Genomic DNA, 23,632 nt, shown 5'->3' with positions numbered 1-23,632 from the left:
GCTCCGGTGATGACCTGGCCCTGTCTTGGTCATGCGCAGCGGTTGAGGCTTGTGGAAGGAAGCCACCTGAGAAATGCCCATGGGACATCCGATGAGGTGGCACATGCCTGGTCCTGCCGGAAATGAAGGTGTAGCTCCACGAGTGCATTACCTCATGTGACAAGGGTGATGTCAGTGGCCAGTGCTCTGTGGAGGTCCCGTCCCATCACAGGGAATCTGTGATTTCATGGAACCTCAGTAAACTGCTGTGTTCTCAGTCTTCTATCTTTGCGGGGGCTTGAACGGGAGGGGGGGGCTGCTCCTTACAGCCGGACCTGCCTCTCTCCAAAGCCCCAGCTCTGCCCCTGCCCAAGATCTGGTTAATTTGAGCCAGAAGTAATATCTGGGACTTGGGAATCGGCCGAAATCTGGCCAAGTTGGAGTGAGGCATGCCAGCCTGATGGCACAGACTCCTAGGGCTGGGATAGGATAGGGTGACGTGGGTAGATTCTGCTGGGTCCACAAAGAGCTTCCAGTCTGCTGGAGGGATCTAGGGTGGGGCCACCTGCTGAGGATCACTTGCTCAGGGCTGGTGCCCAGACTGTGGTGATGGCCGGCTCAGGGCCGGGTGCCCGGGCTGTGGTGATGGCCGGTTCAGGGCCGGTTCTCAGGCTGTGGTGATGGCCGGCTCAGGGCCAGTGCCTGGGCTGTGGTGATGGCCGGTTCAGGGCCGGTTCTCAGGCTGTGGTGATGGCCAGCTCAGGGCCGGTGCCCGGGCTGTGGTGATCACTGGCTCAGGGGTGGTTCCCAGGCTGTGGTGATGGCCGGTTCAGGGCCAGTTCCCCGGGCTGTGGTGATGGCCAGTTCAGGGCCGGTTCTCAGGCTGTGGTGATGGCCGGCTCAGGGCTGGGTTCCCAGGCTGTGGTGATCACTGGCTCAGGGCTGGTTCCCGGGCTGTGATGATCGCCGGTTCAGGGCCGGTTCCCCAGGCTGTGGTGATGGCCGGTTCAGGGCCGGTTCTCAGGCTGTGGTGATGGCCGGTTCAGGGCCAGTTCTCAGGCTGTGGTGATGGCCGGTTCAGGGCCAGTTCTCAGGCTTTCCCAGGCTGTGGTGATGGCCGGTTCAGGGCCGGGTTCTCAGGCTGTGGTGATGGCCGGCTCAGGGCCGGGTGCCCAGGCTGTGGTGGTCGCCGGCTCAGGGCCGGTTCCCGGGCTGTGGTGACCGCTGGCTCAGGGCCGGTTCCCGGGCTGTGGTGACCGCTGGCTCAGGGCTCTCGGCAGGGTCATGGAGCATGTGTGCTTCCTGTGAGCACGGCAGGGGATGGGAGCAGAGAAGGGACACCTCAGGGCCCTGGCTCTGAACCAGGCAGGGCCTCACCCTGGTCCTACCCACGTGCTCTGGACGCTCCCATCCCTCCCTAGGGGAGCTTCATAGCCAAGTCCAGACTGCCCCACCTGTCTGAACATCCCAGAACCTTGTTCCCACCATGAGCCATAACCTGGGTGAAGGCTGGGTCATGAGTCTGGAGGCCCAAAGGAAAGGAACATGAATACTGAGGGATAAGACAGATACAAAATACTTTATTTCAGATTAAATACCGTCAAAATAGAATATTATTAACTAAGAAAACGGAACAAGGAAGTCTGCTGGGGACACAGTTTCATAGAGGGAAGGGTGCAGGGTTGATGAGGGGTGAAATGGATTGGAATACATTAACACATGAGATGTAACGATATTACGCGCCCTCCCCCCCCCCCCACAGCCAGTGTAACTGATACAAACCAAAACACTTTACAATGTACCATGTGGGAGGGCGAAAGTCTCTACAGTGGCCTAGAGACAGGGAGCAAGCACAGCGTCCCCTGCAGTGGAAGGGGCCGGCCCTTCCTCAAGAAGGGCCCCATGAAAGGTCAGCGGGAAGAAGGACGGCAAGCCCCTCCCTTCTGGGGATTCAGGAGAACAGGGTGTCAGGACTCCGGGGCCTCTGTCTCCACCTGTGTGAGGTCAAGGGATGCCCTCTGGGTCCTGCAGAAGCCACAGATGAGGATCTTGGGGACCATTTTGTCCATCTCACTGGTACCCCGCCCCAGAGAGTGAGGGCCCAAGCAGGTCCTCCCTGAGTTCTGGAGGACCACTTCCCAGGACTGCTGTGGACTTGGCAGGAGTTGGACCCAGGGTGGGGTGGCTGGACCCTAGTCGCTGGTCAGGGGCCCAAGGGAGAAGGCATCAGCCATGGCAGCAGCCGTGGCGGTGGCTGTGGGGGGCCGGGGGAGGCAGTGCAAGTTCCCAGTCTTGAGCGCACACTGCACAGGCCAGAGCACTACGCAGAAGATCACTAGCAGCAGTGCCGAGACGAGGGCCAGGCGACGCCAGTCCCCGCAGCGGGCCCAGCAGCGGGCCCAGCGGCCCTGGCGGGGGGCGGGGGCGGGGACAGGGACGGGAAGGGTGGCCTCGGAGGGTTTGCTCAGGCCCACATCCACACACACGAAGCCGGGCGACTGGGAGCTGGGTGTGGCAGGCAGGGGGCGGCAGCACAACCTGGTGCCCTCCAGCCACACGGGCTCCTCCCGCCGCAGGTGTGTGGGCATCTTGGCCTGCAGCTGGCGGCTGGTGGGCAGAGCGGGAGCCCCCGCGTCCGGGATGGCTGTGGGCTGCCGGCAGAACGGGCAGGGCACAGCCTCACTGCCTGGGCGGCCTGTGGGCTGAGCAGCTGCCAGCCGGGCCAGGCATTCCAGGCAGAAGACATGGGTGCAGGAGAGCTCCTTGGGTGTCTTGAAGATGTTGTCGTAGCCTGAGAAGCAGATGGAGCACTCCAGCGGGGAGGCTACCCTCTCTGAGCCCGGTGTGCTAGGAGATCTAGGACTGCTGGCGGGGCCGGGGGACCGGGGGACCGTGGCTGTGGAACTGCTCCGGCGGGGGGGCGGCACAGCCGTGGGCCGCACCTGCTGGCCGGATGGCATGGCTCTGAGCTGTGGAACAGGGGCTATGAGCGACTCCAGCCAGGTCAGCCTGCCTCTCTCCTACCCAGCTACTGCTCCACAGGTCCCAGAGGACACTGTCTACCTGTGGGCACCTCCAAAGAGCTCCACCTGCATCTGAACTGCACACTGACCTACCTACTTGCCATGGGTCAAGTGTCCTGTGGCGCCCCGGGAAGGGGTGCCCAGAGGGGCTCCGACGGAGCCCTTGGGCATGGTGTTCCACACCGAGGGATGGACACCTACTTCTGGCTCTGCCCACCCCAGCCCATGCTGATGTTGACCGTGGTCCTTCACAGTCCCATTTTCCTATAGGCCCTGTGGGTCTGGGCTCATGCCACGGCATGTGGGGCCGCTGAACCAGGGCCACTCAGCCCAGCATCGGGGACAGGTCCTCACATGCTGCCTGTGGCTCTCGGTCTGGTGAAAGGAAGGCATGTAGTCCCTGAGGGGCCAGGGTCGGGGTTTCTGGGTCTGGGAGCAATTGAGCTTGTCCAGTTCCTCTCGAACCCAGGATCTGACCTGGGGCCCCAGGAGGCTCTTTCCACTGTAGCCTGGCACCAGCGTGCCTGGGCTGGTGAGAGTCCACAGCAAGTGGCTAGAAGTCGGAAGTGCCAGAGGGGTGTGGCAGCCCCAATCACCCTGTCTCACCCAAATACCAGGGTTACAGGGCTCCCTGGAGTGGGATTTTAGAGAATCTGGGCCTTTCTCTTCCATAGCCCATCCCACTTCAGAAGACCCTGCTAACCAGAGCCCTCTGGCCCTGTCTGCTGCCCCTTCCCTAGGCCAGAGCTCTGACTCAGGGAGCCACGGAGATCCTGCCCAGAGAAGGGCAGGTGAGTTGATTGCGTTTTACCCCAAAGGCCCTGGGCCACGTGACCCCATCACCAGCCGTTGCTGACTCATCACTGGGATATGTGAGTCACTGGACATCACCGTGATGTCACGAGAGCCTCAGACTTCTGGCAGGTGAGGTCACCAGTCCCTGGGGACAGCAGGGGCCTTAGCAGGGTCTGAGGGACCCTGGCATTATCTTCCCACCATGTTCCTCACAGACTGGCTCCTTGGCACCAGGCTCCCACCTCCAAAGGGGCCCCACCCTGGGGCCACACAGATCAAGGAGGACAGGCTGGCCTTACCTGGCAGCCAGGGGTCAGTAGCTCCTGGGCATGGTCTTCTGTCAGCCACAGTGGGGATCCCCAGCTTCTGGAATGTTCTCTTCCTCTTCTCTGGGTCTGATGTGGCCTATATTCCACCTAGCAGGTGTCCCAATACAGGCCACTGGTCTGACCACCACGTTCTGTGTGTATGTGGGGTGGGCGTGTTCTTCCAGAAGTCGCTGTCTGAGACAGGTGTGAGTTCTTGGGGTGTGCGCGCCCAGGCAGGTGTATTTATACCCTCCAGGTCATGGTGGCCAGGGGTGTGGCCCTGGGCCTCAGCGATTGGCTGGCCTCTCCTCCTTCCCTGGCGAGCCAGGCACTGGCAGGCAGGGAGCCGAGGAGGGCCGGGCCAGCGGGGTCTGGAGTCAGCACAGACCTCTGCAGCTTTGGCGGTCCAGGTTTGGTGCTCAGATGAAGACCCTCTCCCTTTGGCAAGCAAGTCTGCCTGTCCTGTCCTGGGTTGCTACTACCCTGGCTCTTACAGAGCTGCCCAGAAGGGACCCTCCCCCGAGTCCTATGTGCTCCTCAGTTATAACCCAGCTCCTACCACCACCGTCCACCCGTACCCCCCCCCCCGCTCCCTCCTCTACTGCCTTGCCAACATGCTCTCACGTGTGTCCCCAAGATTCTCAGAGCCCCAACGCCAGCTTAGCCCTGAGGCAGCTCCCTGCCCCCGGGTCCGGGAAGAGGGTGTGAGGGGCAGAGTCAGCCTCAGGGGCAGGGGCAGCATCACGTTCAGGCCTTGGGCTTGTGCGAGGTGAGTCCTTTTAGGACAGTGTCCGTTATGCACTGTGGGGCGGGGAGCAGGTCCTGAGCCGTCTCCCAACCTAGTCAGGCCTGGAAAGCTTGTGGGGCCCTAGCAGATCATGGGGTGGAGGTGGAAGGCGAGGCCCCCGCAGGCAGCTCAGGCAGCCCTGGCCCTCCGCAGCGCAGGCTGTGTCCCTGCTGACCGGCCTCAGCTTCATTCAAGCTTTGCCTTTCTCACCCTCTGCCGTCAGGCCCATCTGGCCCCTACTTGAGGCTTCTTTGCCTGCCGGCCGAGCACAGTGCACACTGAGGTCCTGATCAGAGCTCACACTGGGCCCGTTGGGAGGGGGCCAGGCCCAAGACAGGGGACCGAGGAAACCTCTCGTAAGGTAAGTGGCCTTGCGAGCCAGCGGCTGCCAGTCCCGTGAGGGTATCGGGACTGAGGCCACGTCCACCCACAGGAGGATCCTGGGACGGGGGCGGGGGGAGGGGGTCCTGTGCCCCACAGAGCGGCCTCAGACACCCGCCCGTCTGAAGTCATTCTGTGTCCAGGATCGAGATTCCTAGATGTGAGAAACTCGAGGAGCCCTTGAGTTGGCGATGCCCTATCAGAAGGAGCCCCTGAGCTTGGAGAGGGATAGAGGTCTTCTGATGGTTGAAGGGAGGGAGGACCGAGAAGGGGCCCAGAGAAGAGGTAGGGGTCGGGAAGAGTAGATGGAGGCCAGGCCAGCAAGTGGTCTGAGGAGCATGACTCCGAGTCACATGCTGCCTCCCGGAAAGGCCTGGAATCCTGGCTCCTCTGGAAACATCCTTCAGAGGACTCCTGGAAATACAGGAGCGCTGAGGTCACCGAGCCAACCCGGTGACCAGTCAGTGCCCAGAGGCTGGTGTGTCATGGGGCCTTAGGAACGTGCTAGGAGGTGGGTGGGGCCTGCCTTCCTCCAGTCCAGGCCTCTGCTCTGGGAGAGGCTCAGGACGGCAGCAGAGGAACGGGGCCACCAGCTCCCAGGGCAGCAAGCAGAGCCCCCTGGCTCCCCATGCAAACTCGCAAGCGGGCGTCCAAGTGAGCGAGACGTGGCTAACAGCGTGGGAGCCAGGGGCCAGCCTGTCTCTTCACCCACTGGGAAGGCTTTCTGGATGAGACCCAAATGCCCTGAGGCAGGCTGGACACAGAAGATGCCTCTGGCCAGGTGAGACTAGAGCATGGCCTCCCAGCAAATCATTGTGTCCAGAGCCGTGGATGGCCTCGGCCGTGTTCCCTGAAAATGCCGTTGGGGAGACAGGGGTCCCGGACCTGTGCCTGGCCCTCTGCTTCTGCTGCCCGGTGCTGTCTTCTGCTGTCCCATGTTCCCGTGGGGAAGGCTGGCTGCACACATCCTCTCTGCTGGCCCCCGGAAGGACAAAAGCTGCTTTCCCCATGGGTACATGTGAGGAGGCAGAATCCGGGCTGGCCCAGGTGGGCTCTGGGTGGGAGACACCTTTGGTGGCCTCAGGCCATCTTAGGGACAGCTCTGGACGTGGCCGCCCACCTTCCGGTCAGCACCATTCCTCTGTACCTACCAGGGAGAGTAAGGGCCCCAAAGACCCATCAGACGGCTCAGGCTGAGTCCTCTCCCCGGTGCCAGCTCCAGTGCCGGCTCCTGCAGGGCTCCCCAGACCCTGACTTGTTCCTCGTGCCGCTGCAGGCCCGCTCCTGGCTGGCCTGTGGGCCCTGCACAGTGCTGCTTACCTCTAAGGTAAAGGAATGAGGGATGGGACTGCACTGTGGGGAAGGGCATGGAGACTGGAGTGACGCTGGGTTTCTAGTTCAGGCCACAGGGTGGAGACTACATGATGGGGCCCTCTGGCCCCCTCCCCAGAACGGGGCTGGCAGTGCCACACTGCCTTCTCTGGCTGCAGCCAGTGTCTCTTCCTGCCTCCTCCCATCAGGCATCACACTGGAGAGCCCCAGTTCCCACTGGTCTCAAGGCCCCTCATTCAGCCTCAACAGAGTAGGGTGGACCTACAGGTGGCTGGAATGGAGGTGCCTGCAAAGAGGGATGCTGGATTAGTCTCTGCGTGGTCGCTTCTTACATCCTGCCTCTAGGGTGCGGTCCCTGGCCCCAGAACAAAGGGGCTGTGAAGAAGCCCCTTTATGGGCTATGGCCCACAAGCTGCTGGTTTACAGCTTCCTTCTGAGGGTCGGCAGGGGCTTTGTGGTCTGCAGGCTCTCACCTGGGTTAGTCAATCACTGTAGAAAAGTGTCCAAAGGGGCGTGGCTGCCCCTTGCACAAGGCAGCTTGGGACACCAGGGTGATGTCCCAGGGAGGAGGGGAGCCGCATTTGGGGAAGGGTCCATGGCAGAGGGTACACTTGCAGGTGGGCTGGGACCCCTCATCGGGTGCCAGCTGATGCGAGTGTCCTTGATCTTGCCGGAGGACCTTTGTACACACACACACACACACACACACACACACACACACACTTTGCTGGTCCCTGAGCACGGCAGACCGTGGGGAGGGGCTCCAAGTCCTCAGTCTCATGGACCACTGCTCTCTCAAGCCACACCCAGCCACACAGATGTCTCCATGGTGAGCACAAGCCCTGACCAGTTTATTTTATCCAAGTTTAGATTGGCCTGAGCTGCTGGTGCTGCGGAAACAGCCCACTCAAGCCTGGGAGAACAGCTTCATCAGTGCCAACAACGGTGTGAACAGGATGGGCTAAGGCTAAACAGGCATCACAGGCTAGGGGCCTGCGGCTCTTCTATGGCCTGGGGCCAGTCAGAGCAGACCAGCAAGGGCTCAGACGTAGAGGTCCTAGGGTGGACATGTCACGGCAGGTGCCCGTGTGGTGTCTGCTGGCTGGGGTCTGTCCACTGGACCAGCAGCTGGCTGACAGCTTCTGGGAATTTCTGCTTAACACAAACGGGGAAATCGATTCTGAGCTCCTTCAAACGTGCACTCCAGCCGTGGGGGTCTCAGGTTCTGGTTCTGTGGATGATCTGGGAGCCGTCTGTCTCTGCTGGTTCCCAGATCACGTCCTCTTCACTGGCTGAGCCTGGCCTCACCCCTCCTGGAAGGGTCTGTGAGGGCCACTTGGCCTGTGGGTGCTGAGCTCTGGCAGATGCCGAGCAGTGGTGGCCCCCAGAAGCTGTGTGGGTCTCCGCCATTTGGATCAGGCCTGTGTTTTGGCTGTAGCTGCTAGGACCTAATGTTTCCACTCAGGGGTCCAGTTCCCCAAACACCTTGCTCCCACGCCCCACGATCTGGTCTACCAGCATAAGCGGGTGGCAGGACCACAGGGACCCTCTGTCTCTGGAAGCCTATTCTGGCCTGTCCCAAAAGTCACAGGCAACACTGGCCCTCTGGTGTGCTGGGCTCATCTGAACCACTGCTGCAGGATGGAGTCTCGGCTGGCCTCCAGGTTAGACGTTGCTGATACGGGACTCCGCTGCAGAGAAGGCAGAGGGGTCCCTGGATCTTTCTGGGGGCCTCTCGCGTCTGACGTATCGTGGCTTCCTCACTGAAACAGGGTCAGAAACAGGCTGGGTCAGAGCTGGGGACAGCTCAGGTGTTGGCCAGCACCACAGGCTCGTAGAAGCCTGGAAAGCAGCCCTTGGCTCAGAGCTAGCATGGACCTGTTTACTTTGACCAAGAGGAAGGAAAATGCTTGTTCCCCTGCGCCCCTGGCTGTGCAAAGGGCAGAGGCCCTGGAAGTCCAGTTATCTTGTCAGACCCTTGGGCCCAGCACCTGTGCCTGGACCAGGACACGGCTGTCCCTAAAGACAGAGGCACGGTCATACCTACATTTTGCATTGCACACCATTGCTGGATGGTGTCCCCCCAAACCAGGACCACACATCAGCTCTGGAGCCCATGAACTGGAAGGCTGGTGCAGATGTGATGAAGATGTCCTGGGTTAGCCAGGCAGGCCATCAATCTGAGGCTCCAGACACTGACCTGCGGATCTGGGGACAGACAACCCCACAGGAATGGGACACTGCTTTTACCTGAGGACTGTGGCGGGGGGATCATTGCAGCCTTGAAAAGAGAAAAGCAGAACAATGGTGAGCTGGCGCGGGCACATGCAGGCTCGCAGCTCCGCCCAGCCGGCCAGGGCTACTTACGGCTTCACCAGGCTGCAGGACAGGGGCTGGGGAGGAAGAAAATGGCTCATTACCCTGAAGTCCTGCACCCTCCTCAGCCCTGGGGAGGGTCTAGAGGGTGGGCAGACGCTTCACCCAGTCCAGACTGACTCCTGCTCCCCGCCTCTGCCCAGTGGTACCTCAGCCTGGCCAGCTGCTCGGCTGTATTTCTTGCCTGTAGACCCCAAGTGGCAGGGGCCTGGCCACAGCCACTCAGCTACAGCAGCCCTGGAAGGTACCCAGCTTTGGCTGAGGGTAAACGGAGTGGCTCTGTGCACGCAGGTCGGGTATTCAAGAACCACCAAAGGCCTTCGGTGCAGCCTGAGCTGCCCTGGGAACGGTATGGGAAGGGATGCCCTACACCCTTGGCCTCAGGAACCCCCAGGCCAGCTGGCTTCTTCGTCCCTGGTGCCTTGGCCTCCACAAGCCCACAGACCACTGGGGTACTAGTCATGCTGGGCAGGTGAGGGAGCAGGGTGGGATCTTCCCATGCCCAGCTGGGCAGGTACCAGGGGGGTGACCCTGAAGAGCCCCCACGCTGCAGGGGCCAGCCGTAGACACTCAGCGACTGTGTCTAACCCCCACCCCTGAGAGGGGACAGACTCTGGGTAGAAGTACCTCTGTCTTTTCTGTAGAAGACCCTGGGGAGCTTGCTGGATCGCTTGAGATAGAAGAAGCCAGCCACAGAGAGAATGAGGCCTGCGCTGATGAGAAACGTCCCCAGGAAAAGGGATGCTGCCACGTAGGTTCCTCCTGTAAGCAAACCAATGGCGGCAGGAGCAAACCTAGGTCTTGGGGACAGGGCAGCTAGGGCGCCTTGCTGCCCCCCAAGGCCCAAGCAGGGCTGGTCACAGGTTGGCGTGAGGGCCCTGTCCCGGGGCTCGGCTCCTCTGTTGCGCTAGCAGGCCTGGCCATGGGGCAGGGGATATTTTCCACCTACTCCTGGCCCAGGAAATTCCTGAACCCAGAAGCACCAGGTCATGGGCTCCCTGTCACTCTGTCCACAGACTCCTCAGCACGTCTGCAGGCTGGAGCTGCCCCTGCCCATTCCCCTTGCTGAGGCCAGGCCAGGCTGGCGGTGGAAGGCTCTGCCGGCCGTGACCGCTGACCGGTGAGACGCCCTCCTCACTTGCAAACACATGGCCTTGCTGTGTCTGTCTGGCACGGCACCCCAGGAGACCACTGTCTGACTGGCATGAGCCACACACTGCTGCTCTGGGCAGCACGTCTCTCCCCACAGCCCGGCTGGGTCATGGGCCGGGCCCTCCCTGGAGTTGGCACGTGCTTTCTGGGAGAGGAAGGCCAGGCCTTTTCAGAACAGGTCCAGCATCATGCCAAAGGCCGAGAGCCTGGGTGATATGGCCTCTGCTGTGACTCCAGCCGAGGTGCCAAGCCCCAGCTGGGTCTGTTTCCTGTGTCTCCTTGGCCTGCACTCCAGCTCTAGACCAGGCTTCTCACCGAGCCATTCTCCCTACCCCAACCCTCCAGGCCCCACGCTCCATCCCAGCTACGCCCCACACGCCTTGCTCTGGCAGGCCATCCAGGAAAGGGAAGGGGCTGTGTCTTCCACTGAGGCCAGGCCTTGGGATGGCTCAGGGCGGCCTCCTGACCCCCAGAGGTCCTGAAGGGACTCAGTCACTGGGGCTAGCCTGTCCAGAGGAGGCAAAGGCCAACAAGCAGCCCTTCTGAGACCAGAAAGTAGCCAGCCCAGTGACCTGTCAACATATACTCCAATCAAGCCAAAAGACGCCAGGCTCCGGGGCCGCTGGCCTCTGCCTGCCATCCGTGGCCTTGGCGCCCTGCAGAACCCTGAGCTGGCCAGCCCCAGTATTCCTGGTTAGCACTGGCACCTGCTGTAACTCACAAGTCCCGGGACCCAGGCAGAAGCCCAGCTCTGGCCTGGTATGCTGAGACTTACCCACATGTGGCCGCCCAGGCGTCCCTGTGCTCCTGTTCATGGGGAGTTGTGCTCCCTGGCCAGTAGCTGTGGGAGAGCAGAATGGAGTAGAGGCCTGGGCTCCACCAGGGCCTCAGTGAGGAGCCGCATGCCACCTAAACAGGCATCCCTCACTGGAGGTGAGAGCAAGTGACCCATGCGGAGCAGCCCTCCCCACGGCTGTCCCTAGGGAGCACTCCCCCTCCCCCACGGCTGTGCCTAGGGAGCACTCCCCCTCCCCCACGGCTGTGCCTAGGGAGCACTCCCCCTCCCCCACGGCTGTCCCTAGGGGAGCACTCAGGAAGACAGCTCTTGGAGGCTGCCAGTGCTCTGGGGCAGGTGGGTCCCTACTATGTGGAGACAAGGACAGCAGCCCCCTCAGTTCCCCCCAGGCTAGAGCTGAGGACCCCTGTGAGGCACAGGGCGGCTGGGTGGAAACGCACAGCCTCTGCACTCGGAGCTGTTGTAGGCTAGGAGGGTCCCGTTCTGGCATCGCACGCAGCTGGTGGTCCCGTCGGCGTCCCAGTGCCGGTAGCAGCCTGCACCGAGAAGAGACGTTATTTCCAGCCAGCACAATTCAGGTCATCCATCGTCTCCCAGGAGCTTTCCTGTAGTCAGTTTGTAAGGTAACAACTTAAAAACACAAACGTGTTCCGGAAGTTTGGACAGAACAGACTCCAATTCCAGAAAAAGAAACAAACCCAACAGGAAGCAGATCAAGCCCCATACCTGGGGTTCTTGTGGCTAACACTAGGGTGGTGTAACCACCCGGCTCAGCCCCCCAGGGGGTGTGACCCCTCTGCAGCGGGAGGTGGTCTCTGCAGGATCACGCTGGATCCCAGATGGGCACTGCCCTCTGAGCCTGCCCTCACCCTGCCAGGGGCTCTGCTGGCCAGGACTTTAGAGACAGCTGTTTCTAACTGGGCAGGTTACCCTGAAGACCAGGAAATAACATCTTTGCTTTTGTTTTTGGATGGTACCGGGTTTCAGCTTAGGACTACTTGAGTTATGGCTCCAGCCCTTTGTGTCCTGCTTGTTTCTGAGATAGGGTCTGACGTTTTGCTGCAGCTCTCTGTAGCCACCATCCTCCATTCCCAACCTCCCGTGTGCTGGAGTAACGGACACACAACTGTGCCCAGCTATTGGCTGAAATGGGTCTTGAAAACCCGTGAGCTAAGTTGCTAGGATTACGGATGTGAGCCCCTAGCGATTTTAACACCTTTACTTCTTTCCAACATCCTCAACATCTTCCCACACACAATGGCTGGCAGATTCACACATCATCCACGTTGACCACGGACGTCTCCACCCCAACCAGCTGTAATGACCTACACCACCTCCAGACACTACTGGACCTCCTGGGGTAGCCCCTCCTATGCTGTACCCCAAGCCAGGCCTCCTCCTAGCACCCCAGCCTGTGCTGCCCCCAGCCCTTCTGGTCCAGGTGGTCCTTATCATTTCAGTAGGAGCAGGAGGGCGATGCGTCATGGGACTAGGGGGTGGGCGGCCGGTCTGCAGTCTGCTTACCTGGGCCACAAAGGCCGGTGCCTGTGCAGGTGGTATTGACCTCTATGCAACACTCGAGCTGCTGGACCTGGAGGAAGATGTGGTGAGGGAAGCTTGTGCCACGGAAGCACTGATCACAGTGGTGTAGGAGCCTCAGATCTGCTTCCTTCCTGCATCAGGGGACACCACCCCAACTGGGCCAGGAGCCTCACCCCTAATGGAACCCTTGGTATGGACAGGCCCCAAGAAAACATCAGCCCTGGAAAGATCTAAGTCCAAGGGAGGCTGACATAGGGCTGTGTCTTCTTGTTAAGACCCTGGACTATGGTCCCATTGCATCCCATGAGTCACTGTCCCCCATCCCTCCCATGGGCCCATGGGACAATGGGGTCTGTACTCTGTAGGGCATGTGTCCAGGGAGTGTTTGCTAACTGAATAAACCACTAAGCTAAGCATGGAGCCAAACTCTGTTTGGGCATGTACCACACTAGGCACTGGGCCTGTGTGTGTGTGTGTCCGCGCGCGCGTGTGCATGCGCACGCTTTTGTTTCTGAAGACACAGGGACAAAAAGGATACAAATGGACTGGCCCTGGAGGTCCCCAGCTCGCAGCCATGCGACCACACCTTCTGTGTGCTCTCCCTGCCTCAGAAAGGCCCTTCTTGCCCAAACATGAGCACAAACACACAGGCGTACATTTCTCTGGACTCCATTTCCTATGGAGGTTTCTGGGTCATACAAACTTAAACGTGCTACTTTTCTTTGTTACGAAGTACCTTAGTATGAATCTCAATGGCTGAAAAAAAAAAATCTCTCCTTGCTTTCACAGGAAAGGTGAAGTGTCCTGCCCCACCTACAGCGGCCCTGCGTTTGCGGGGTCTGTCCCTCTGTGGGGTGGCTAGAGACCTTTCTTCATGTGGTCTCCAGCCTCCAACTCTCACCTTGTAGGTCACAGGCAGCTCAGGGTGGGGCATTCCAACCAGTGAAACTATTTGTATTAGTCACCTACAAAAAGGTCCGCCTGTTAAGCTTGCTGCTGTACATACAAGAACCTCCTTCATGGGAAAGGTCACATATTTCTAATTCATGATAAAACCCAAGTACACTGGAAGGCCCACACCAAATGTCCAGCCTGCACCCCTAACTAAGGGTTCAGAACCCCCACAAAGTACTTCCCAGTCCTGAGGGGCTTCACGGTGTTCTCTGACATTAAAGGCATCATCTGTTGGGGTTTACAGCGTGGCCCCAAAGAAAGGCCCTAGCCAGATGAGTGTCTCAGGGCGCCAGCTCACACCCTTGACGCCTGCCACACGCAGCGTCGGTGCCGGACATGCTGCACACAGGCCGCAGGGCTGCAGAAGCCTAGCATGGGAGTAGAGTGCTTGCAGGGTCAGCTCAGTGTGTATTTTCATCACAGCTAGGGTTCTGCTTCTTGTTTGGTTTGTGTATTTTCATCACAGCTAGGGTTCTGCTTCTTGTTTGGCTTCGTTTTGGTTGGTCTGTTTGAGAAAAGGTCTCATACTGGAACCCAGTCTGGCCTCAGCCTTCCCTCAACCTCCTGAGTGCTGGAACTACAGGCATGCACCAACATGCTTGTTACTTCTATTTCTCCTGACCTGAGTTTGGTGAATAGTGGGGGTAGCTAAGGAAGGCAGGGGCGTGCGTGCTACCATGGGAGGGTTCACCCCTGCACGGCCCAGCCCTTGCACTAGACTAGGCCTACCACCGCACTCTACAGGGCCCGCACCCCAACCTGGCTCATCATTCAAGCTTCTGGCATCGTTCCTTCCAGACCCAAAGCTCAGCACACTGCAGTGTCACGGGGTTGGCAGAACCACTTCTGGTGAGAGCGAGGATGCCCCACTAAGAGAACCCTGAAGACACCACAGCGTGTCTGAGCAAGCAGCAAGCAGGTAGGCAGCTCCAGGATGCAAGCAGCCCAGAGCGTGGCTTTCGGAGATACTTGGCAGAGAAACTTTGAAAGGCAAAGCAGAACAGGCCCCGACATCTCTGACCCAGGCTGGGCGTGAGTGACTCACCAGGCCTGGGGGGGTGAGGGCTCCAGCCGGACCTCCCGCTGCTGGCCACACAAACGAGCAGCAGGGAGAGGCACTAACCTTGCTTTCTGTAGACTTGTCGGTGACTCCAACTAGGAGGCCAGCCAGAAGCACAACGTGTCTCAGCGCCATGCCTGGGGCTCTGCTGGTAAGCTGAGGACAGCAGGGTCTGCATGAAAGACGAGCACATGCCAAGATCTGGGTGTGGGGTGGATGAGAGTGTGGTGGAAGGGCCTTGACTGAGAGGGGACAGGGGGCAGCGGCACTGAGGGCAAGACCATGCGGGAGGGAAAGGCGTGGCCAAAACGGTAGTAGGTGCCGTCAGAGCATCCTTACCTGCCCCTCCTGGAGGAGAGCTGCAGACATCAGCCCTCACGCCCCCGGTGCTCAGGGTTCTGCTGAGCCATACAGCGCTCAGAGGCCTGGCAGCCACACCCTGTGGCCCATGGTCCAAGGTAGAAGAATCAAAGAGGAGGAGGGAGGCTCGCTGCTGGGGACAGCTTCCCAGGATGAGTGGTATTTCCTCCAACCGCTGGACACTCAGGGCCCTGGAAGCAAAGCCACGCACCTCTGATTGCCCAGGGCACAGATCCACGGGTCCTCGCAAGCTCTAATCACATTTTATTTATTTATTTATCTATCGCCAGTCCTGGGGCTTGAACTCAGGGCCTGGGCACTGTACCTGAGCTTTTTTTGCTCAAGGCTATAGCACTCTACCACTGCGTGTGGCAGGCGTCAAGGGTGTGAGCTGGCGCCCTGAGACACTTCCAGCTTTTTCTGTTTACATGATATTGAGGAATCAAACCCAGGGCTTCACGCATGCTAGGCTAGTACTCTACCACTGAGCCACACTCCCAGGCCTTACTTCCATCTTTTAATACAGGTATTCAGTCTAATAAATTGTGTGTGTGTGTGTGTGTGCATACGCACACGTGCGTACGCGCGCGTGTGTTGTTTCTGGGACTTGACCACTGGGCTTGGACTGTGTCCCTGAGTTTTCGTGCTCAAGGCTAATAATGTTCTATCACTTGAGCCACAGCTCTATTTCTAGCTTTTTGTGGCTAACTGGAGATAAGAGTCTCACGGACTTTCCTGCCTGGGCTGGCTTTGAACCGTGATCCTCAGATCTCAGTCTCCTGAGTAGCTAGGATTACAGACGGGAGCCACTGACACCTAGCCTAACAAACTGTTATACCTGTGTAACTATAAATGAAATACTTTAAAAAGATATATGAAAATTATCTTCTGGGGCTGGCAATGTGGCTTAGTGGTAGACTGTTTGTATGCATGAAGCCCTGGGTTCAATTCCTCAGTACCACATAAGCAGACAAAGCTGGAAGTAGCATTGTGGCTCAAGTGCTAAAGTGCTAGTCTTAAGCAAAAGAAGCTCAGGGCCAGTGTCCAGGCCCTGAGTCCAAGACCCAGGACAGGTAAAAAAGAAATTATTATTAATTTTTTTTTTGGTCGGTCATGGGGGTTTTAACTCTAGGCCTGGGCGCTGTCCCTCAGCTCTTCAGCTCAAGGCAAGAGCTCTACCACTTGAGCCACAGAGCTACTTCCAGTTTTCTGGTGGTTTATTGGAGATAAGAATCTCATGAACTTTGCTGCCGGGCTGGCTTTGAAATCACAAACCTGAGCTACTCAGCCTCCTGAGTAGCTAGAATTATAGGCATGAGCCAACAGCACCCAGCAAATTGTTGTTTTCAAAAAATTTTTTCGTCGGCTGTAGGGCTTGAACTCTGGGCCTGGGCACTGTCCCTGAGCTCTTTGGCTCAAGGTGAGCCCTCTACAACTTGAGCCACAGCTCCACTTCCACTTTTCTGGTGGTTTACTAGAGATCAGAGTCTCACAGACTTTCCTACCCCAGCTGGCTTTGAATCATGATTGTTAGATCTCAGCCTCCTGAGTAACTAGGATTACAGGCGTGAGCCAACCAGTGCCCAGCAGAAGTTATCTTTTGAAATGAAAAAATATTCATACTATTAGATAGCACTAGATAGTAACAAAAAATGTAAAGTGACATATATACACATTAATATATAAGTATAATGGTACCAAGAATGTCAATAAACTGTTGTCTTTGAATGGGTGGCATTATAGTAAATTTAAAAATTAATTAATTATGGTGCCAGGCCTAGAACTTGAACTCAGGAACTGTACTGTCCCTGAGTGCTTTCGTTGAGCCACATCTCCACTTCTAGCCTTTTGGTGGTTAATTGGAGATAAAAGTCTTGCTGGGCATTGGTGGCTCATGCTGTAATTCTAGCTAGACAGGAGGCTGAGATCTGATGGTTGTGGTTCAAAGCCAGCCTGGGCAGGAAAGCTGTAAGACTCTTCTCTACAATTAACCATGAGAAAACTGGAAGTGGTGCTGTGGCTCAAAGTAGTAGTCTTAAGTGAAAAAGCTCAGGGACAGTGCCCAGGCCCTGAGTTCAAGCCCATGACCAAGCAAAAAAAAAAAAAAAAAAGGCTAATGGGATTTTCCTTCTTGGGCTGGCTTTGAACTGGTATCCTCAGATCTCAGCCTTCTAAGCAGCTAAGATTACAGGCATGAGCCACAGGTGCCCCAGCTTTTACTATTTTATTTTTGAATTGGCATACATTCATAATAACAGGGGATTTGATTGTGATATTTCCATACATATCATCTTCTGGTTTTGTTTTCTTTTTTTTTGTCGGTCGTGGGGCTTGAACTCTGGGCCTGGGCGCTGTCCCTCAGCTCTTCAGCTCAAGGCTAGCGCTCTACCACTTGAGCCACAGCACCACTTCCGGCTTTTTTCTTTTTGCTTATGTGGTGCTGAGGAATTGAACCCAGGGCCTCATGCATGCAAGGCAAGCGCTCTACCACTGAGCCACCTTCCCAGCCCTCGGTCGTGGGTCTTGAACTCTGGGCCTGGGCGCTGTCCCACAGCTATTCAGCTCAAGGCAAGCGCTCTACCACTTGAGCTACAGCACCACTTCCGGTTTTCTAGTGGTTTATTGGAGATAGGAGTCTCACGGTTTCTCCTGCCCGGGCTGGCTTTGAACCGCGATTCTCAGATCTCAGCCTCCTGAGTAGCTAGGATTACAGGCGTGAGCCACCAGCGCCCGGCTTGGTTTTGTTTTCTGAGAGAAGGTCTCACTATGTTGCCCACAATGGCCTTGAACTCACAATGCTGTCTCCATCTCCTACATGCTAGGATTATAGCTAAATATCACCACACCTGGCTATTTGTACAGGTTTTTTTGTGTTAAACAAATTTCTGTCAACTTACAAGGTGGTAGTCACCAATCAGTCCCAAATATTCTGACCATAAATGTTACCTCTCAGAAGACTTTTTACTTGACAAAGCAGCGACGGCATGGCAGCGGCAGGCCTGCCGGGGTGACGTGGTTCTGAGGACACAGAACAGGCCCCTGCTTCACCTGCAAGCGGGGACTTACAGGAAAGGAGACGTGTCAGTTTCAGGCTGGGGAAGAGGAACTATACTCTCTGGCCCTTGGGGAATGAGCGATGAGGGCTCAGGAGGACACAGGTTCTAGTTCCAGACAGGAATCTCTCTTATCATCCACTGTATGCTAGATTCAGCAAAGTGACCACACTGCATGTGTAGGAGGTGGTGCTCAGGCCTGTACGACAGTCTTTTTTTGGGGGTGGGGGGTAGGGGGGTTGGTCATGGGGCTTGAACTCTGGGCCTGGGCACTGTCCGTCAGCTCTTCAGCTCAAGGTGAATATGTATTTTCATTTCTCTTTGGTAGACTAGATTGCAGTGGTTCAGTCACAAGGAGATACATGTTTAATTCTCTGTGAAGCTGCCATTTTTTTTGGGGGGGATGGGGGTGGGGAGCTGGTCATGGCCTGAACTCTGGACCTGTCCCTTGGCTCTTCAGCTCAAGGCTAGCGCTCTACCACTTGAGCTACAACGCCACTTCCATTTTTTTCTGCTTACGAGCCACCTTCCCAGCCCCCGATATTTTTGTTTGTATTAAGTGGTCGTAGTGGGGTTTGAATTCAGGATCTCCAACTTGGTACTACTGTTGAGCCATGCCTCCAGTCCTGTTTTTCACTTTTTTTCCAGTCCTGGGAGTTGAACTCGGGGCCTAGGCTCTGTCCCTGAGCTTCTTTTGCTCAAGGCTAGCACTCTACCACTTGAGCCACAGAGCTTCTGGCTTTTTCTGTGTATGTGGTACTGAGGAATCGAACCCAGGGCTTCATGCATGCTAGGCAAGCGCTCTACCACTGAGCCACCTTCCCAGCCCCTTCAATTGTTATTTTTAGGATAGGGTCTCGCTTCCCTTCCTGTGTACACCTGAAACACAATTTACCTACTTTGTGGTTCTTGCTGGAATCATAGGTGCCTGCTACCATGTCCAGCTTCCCTTTGTGGAGATGGAGTGTCGCACTTTTCGGCCAGGCTGGCCTAGAAACAAGAAACCCATTCAGCAATGGGTTAAATAAAAAGGGTCTCACAAAGTTCTCTGCCCAGGGTGTCCTTGAACTGCGGTCCTCCTGATCTCAGTCTCCCAAGTAGCTATGTAAGAGACAACCTAAAAGATGCTTTTGCTGGGTAACCATTCCCCCAACCAGGCCTCTGTGTCCTTCCATCTGAGCTACCCCCTTTTGTAGTCCCTGTACCATCAATGAGACCAATGTGGTCTCCAGAACACAGGATTCACCAATGAGCATCTTGTAACAAAAGGCAAACTGCTTCTCAAACAGGCAACACCATCTTCTTATCATGAAGAGAATAGCCCAAAGCTACAGACCACCACCAGGCCTGCCAGGCCTTCAAAGTCAAACACTGAGCTAATGGCCAACCAGGCCACACCTCTGACTGATACTGTTTTAATTACACATACCTTTCTCCTCCACCACCCCCAAGTTTCCCTATTTAACCTCCCTCCTGAAGTTGGCTGAAGATATACGGAAGTACTGTCTGCCCATGGCTGCCATGTAATAAATCTCTTTCTCTGCCCTACATTGTGTCTTTTCATTGGGCATTTGTGAGCAAATGGTTAGATCTAACAAGGGACTCCTAGACTGTGGGCCTGGAGTCTAAAATCCCAGTGACAGACATGGTTACTGGCATGAAGCACTAGTGTGTGGCAGACGCTGCCACACGTCCACAACAGTGATAGCTTCTGCTTCTCTACCAGCAGAGCAGGAAAACTCGGCTGTCTGACGCCCTCGGCAACACTTGGACTTTATTAGTGGGTGTGCTGTGGTATGTTGCTGTTACGATGTGCATTTCCCTAATGAATGCTGATTTCCTTTCATGGGTTCATCACCATTTCTAAGTCTTTTTTCAGTGAGATATCTGTTCACATCTTTTGTCTGTTTTAATTGGATTGTCTTCCTATTATTGAGTTGTGGTACTTTATATATTCTTCATCAGTATATGTGTGCCAATATTTTCTCCCATTCCATCACTTTCCTTTTCATTTTAGTTTTCTGTTTTGTTTTGCTTTTTGGGGCAGGGTCTTGCTATGTAGCCCAGGCTGGGTGTGAATGTGCAATTTTCCTGCTTCAGCCTCCCAGTGCTAGAATTATAGGACAGCAAATGTTTCAGTGTTTATTACTTTTTCCTTTATAGTTCTTGCTTTTTGTGATCTAAGAACTAATTGACCTCAGGTCACTATGACTTTCTGTTTTTTCCTGGAAGCATCAGTTTTAACTTTTTTTTTTTAATTACAACTCTAGAGTTATTCTCCAATGATCAACTACACATGACAACGTTCTTAGTAAATACCGGGCTCATAAGGGAATTCTTTGCATTCACTACAGAGTTAAAACAAATTTCTGCTAGAAGGCCAACAATTCTAGTATTATAGGAGTTGGTGTGACAACGGTGGTTGAAAATAAATAGAAGGTTAAAATCTCCCCTTATAAAAATATATGTCCTTAGGCCAGGTGCCAATGACTCACAGCTGTAATCCGGGCTACTCAGGAGGCTGAGATCTGAGGATGTGATTAAAACCCAGCCAGGGGGCTGGGAAGGTGGCTCAGTGGTAGAGCGCTTGCCTTGCATGCCTGAGGCCCTAGGTTCAATTCCTCAGCACCACATAAGCAAAAAGAAAGAAGCTGGAAGTGGCACTGCGGCTTAAGTGGTAGAGCGCTAGCCTTGAGCTGAAGAGCTGAGGGACAGCGCCCAGACCCAGAGTCCAGGCCCCACGCTCGGACCCAAAAAAATAGAAAAATAAATAAAACCCAGCCAGGGCAGGAAAGCGCATGAGATGCTTCTCATCTCTAATTAACAAAAAAAAAAAAAAAAGGCCAGAAGTGGAGTTGCAGTTCAAAGTGGAGGGCTGGAGTAAAGAAAGTTTTAACTTTTATTTAAAAGTAACTTTTTTTCCCCCCCTGTTGGTCATGGGGCTTGAACTCTGGGCCTAGGCACTTCAGCTCAGGGCAAGCACTCTACCATTTGAGCCACAGCACCCTTCCAGCTTTCTGGTGATTAATTGGAGATAAGAGTTTCATGAACTTTCCTGCCCTAGCTGGCTTTGAAAGATGATCCTCAGATCTTAGCCTCCTGAGGAGCTAGGATTACAGGCGTGAGCCACTTGGTGCCCGGCTTAGATAACTTTTAAGATTTTAGTTATTTTTGTGCATGGTGTAAAGTCAAATTTCATTTTCTCCATCTCCAATTTTTACTTTTCTTTCCATGTTGATTTATATAGACACCTGTGTTAAAATCCATTGGCTGTAGCACCAAAGGGATCTGCTTCTGGACTTTCATTCTGCTCGATTCATATCCGTGTCTGGCCTTTGCCAAGTTCTGACTCCACTGTTTGACACTGTTGACACTGTAAGTGGTGCTTAACACCAGGTCTTAGGTCCTGCTTTCCATAGTAGCTTTGGCTGCTCTAGGTCATGTATATTCATATTTGAGTCACCTTCCAACTTCTACAAAAATGTCTTGCTGGAATTCTGACTCAGACAACTGACCTTGAGCAATGTTGAGTCTAATACGCTATAAACATGCTGTTTCATTTCTTTACATCATCCTTTACATCATCTTCCATTTCTCATAAAGTTCTGAATTTTCACTGAAGAGGTCTTGCACATCTTTTGTTAAACCTATTACTATTTTTTGGTATTATTATAAATACAAAAAAATTTCTGTATAAACACAAACTATTACTTAATAACTTGCTGCTAGTATACAACAGAAGCTGCTAATATACAAAAGAAGAATCCATTTTTGTACATTAATCTTGATTTCTGAGGTCTTGTGTTTTTTTTTTTTTTTGCCAGTCATGGGGCCTGAACTCTGGGTCTGGGCGCTGTCCCTCAGCAATTCAGCTCAAGGCTAGCGCTCTACCACTGGAGCCACAGCGCCACTTCCAGCTTTTTCTGTTTATGTGGTGCTGAGGAATCGAACCCAGGGCCTCATGCTTGCAAGGTATGCACTCTACTGCTGAGCCACCTTCCCAGCCCCTGAGGTCTTGTTTTTTATTCACTTAACTGCTCCAGCATATTTGGTAATCTTGGCATTTTCTGTGATCATGTCATCTGTAAATACATGTTTGCTCATCACCAGTCTTTATAAGATTAATTTGCTTTTCTCTTGCTTTACTACAGTGGTGAGGACTTCTAGCATAATGCAGGGCAAAAATGGTGAAGGGTATCATCGTGTTTGGGGTTGGGTGGATCAAGTGCTCATCTCATTGCTTAGTATGACATCGGGGTCAGTCTTTCACAGATGTCTTTTGTCTATTCCTAATTTGCTGAGTTTTTTCTCCTTAACCAAGGAAGGATTTTAAAAGCTCCCTAGTACTTTCCCTGATCTCCTCTGAGGTGGTCTAGTCAGGAGTTAGCACTCTCTCAAAGGCGTTTTCTGCGTCTATTAGAGCGATCATAAGGCTTCCCCTGCATTAATGTGATCACACTCACTGATTTATCACTATCTTGTAAGTTCTAGCCAAAGCAATAAAGAAAACAAAGTAAGTCAAAAAGACTGAAAAATCAGGACAGCACCCAGACCCTGAGTTCAAGCCCCAGGATGGATGGATGGATGGATGGATGGACGGACTGACGGACACACACACGCTGAAAAGGAAGAAGGAAAACTATCCCAACGCAGATGTGGTCGCTTCCATGGTGAATCCTAAGGAAGCTTCAAAAACGTGCCAGGCAGGGCGAGCCGGGCGCCGGTGGCTCGCGCCTGGCATCCTGGCTGCTCGGGAGGCTGAGACCTGAGGATCCCGGTTCAAAGCCAGCCCGGGCGGGACCCATCTCCAATAAGCCACCCCAAGCCCGGAAGTGGCGCTGCGGCTCCAGCGGGAGAACGCCGGAAACGGCTGAGCGCGCGCCCAGGCCGAGCGCAAGCCCAGGCGCGCGCAGGCGCACAGCCGAGCTCGACATCTCCAGACATAATAGGACCGGGCAGTGAAGACTCCACTCAGGAAAGAGCCGTGGGCGAGGCGCCCGCGCCGGGTCGCAGCGGACACCGGCCCGGCCCGCGCCCCCCGCCCCGCACTGGCAGCCAGGCGGGGCGGCCAGCCGCTCTCCACGGGAATCGCTCCCCAGCCGTCCGTCCCGCCGCGCCTCCCCGCGGCCCCCGGGGGCGCCGCCCGTCCCGCCGGGCCGCAGGCGGACCCGCCCGTCAGGACCACCACCCCGCCCGCAGCCGCGGCCCGGCCCCTCCCGGTCCCAGCCTTCACTCACCCTGCGTTCCGTGGGTTCTTCTTTCGTAACCCCCGCTCAGCGGGCTGCCGGACACGCTCCCTGGGACTTGTAGTCTCTCCACCGCCCCAGTCCGGGCGCGCGTCCCACATCCAAACTACAACTCCCGGCGGCCCCCCCCAAGAGCCTACCCCTCCCCCCAGGGGGAGTCACTCGAGACTCTCGCGAGGTAGAAGGGGTGCGCGGGCGATGCATGCTGGGAAACGTAGTCTGCGTCTGCCTGTCTTCGGGCAGTGGGAAGCGGGCGAGGACTCCGTTCCCCAGAATCCCTCGTGGCGGCCGTCGGGGGTGTTTCCGGGGTAGGGCTGCGGGCGCTGGGGACAAGACAAAGGTGTGGGGCCGGGTCGTGTTTGCACGCGCTGCCTCCTGGCGGAAGCCGAGGTCTTTCCGCCCGGAGCCCCGGATTTGCCCGCGGAGGGCTCTGGCCGGGGTCCCTCTCGTTCAGGCCCCTGCCGCCGCGGGCGGCCTCCGACGCTGCC

The 23,632-nt window shown here is 55.9% G+C and overlaps 2 protein-coding genes across 4 annotated transcripts; both read right to left on the bottom strand.

Moving 5' to 3' along the window:
• Positions 1 to 2,171: 2,171 nt before the first annotated feature.
• Rnf223 (ring finger protein 223) lies at positions 2,172 to 2,939 on the bottom strand. The gene has a single exon (XM_013013917.1). The coding sequence runs from the start codon at positions 2,937 to 2,939 to the stop codon at positions 2,172 to 2,174; it is 768 nt and encodes a 255-aa protein (XP_012869371.1).
• A 4,530-nt stretch (positions 2,940 to 7,469) lies between these two features.
• On the bottom strand, positions 7,470 to 23,156 carry LOC105983874 (chromosome unknown open reading frame, human C1orf159). Of its 3 annotated transcripts, XM_013013912.1 has the most exons (12): positions 23,136 to 23,156; positions 18,798 to 18,888; positions 17,792 to 17,906; positions 14,825 to 15,036; positions 14,549 to 14,657; positions 12,454 to 12,520; positions 11,370 to 11,465; positions 10,909 to 10,974; positions 9,609 to 9,743; positions 8,973 to 8,998; positions 8,856 to 8,886; positions 7,470 to 8,368 (listed from the first exon to the last, which is right to left on the bottom strand). In XM_013013912.1, exons 5-12 carry the CDS (start codon positions 14,618 to 14,620, stop codon positions 8,271 to 8,273), a joined length of 591 nt encoding a protein of 196 aa, XP_012869366.1. In that variant the 5' UTR covers positions 14,621 to 14,657; positions 14,825 to 15,036; positions 17,792 to 17,906; positions 18,798 to 18,888; positions 23,136 to 23,156; the 3' UTR covers positions 7,470 to 8,270. The 3 variants fall into 3 exon arrangements, with proteins under 3 accessions (XP_012869366.1, XP_012869364.1, XP_012869365.1); XM_013013910.1 differs by lacking the exon at positions 7,470 to 8,368 and having other exon boundaries at positions 8,448 to 8,886; XM_013013911.1 differs by lacking the exons at positions 7,470 to 8,368; positions 14,549 to 14,657; positions 14,825 to 15,036; ... (1 more) ...; positions 18,798 to 18,888; positions 23,136 to 23,156 and adding an exon at positions 13,373 to 13,607 and having other exon boundaries at positions 8,448 to 8,886.
• Positions 23,157 to 23,632: the final 476 nt, after the last annotated feature.

The sequence above is a fragment of the Dipodomys ordii genome, unplaced genomic scaffold (assembly GCF_000151885.1).
Source record: "Dipodomys ordii isolate 6190 unplaced genomic scaffold, Dord_2.0 Scaffold22, whole genome shotgun sequence".
Classification (NCBI taxonomy): Eukaryota; Metazoa; Chordata; class Mammalia; order Rodentia; family Heteromyidae; genus Dipodomys; species Dipodomys ordii.
Note: the sequence above shows the minus strand (reverse complement) of the source record. Positions and strands in the feature narration are given on the sequence as shown.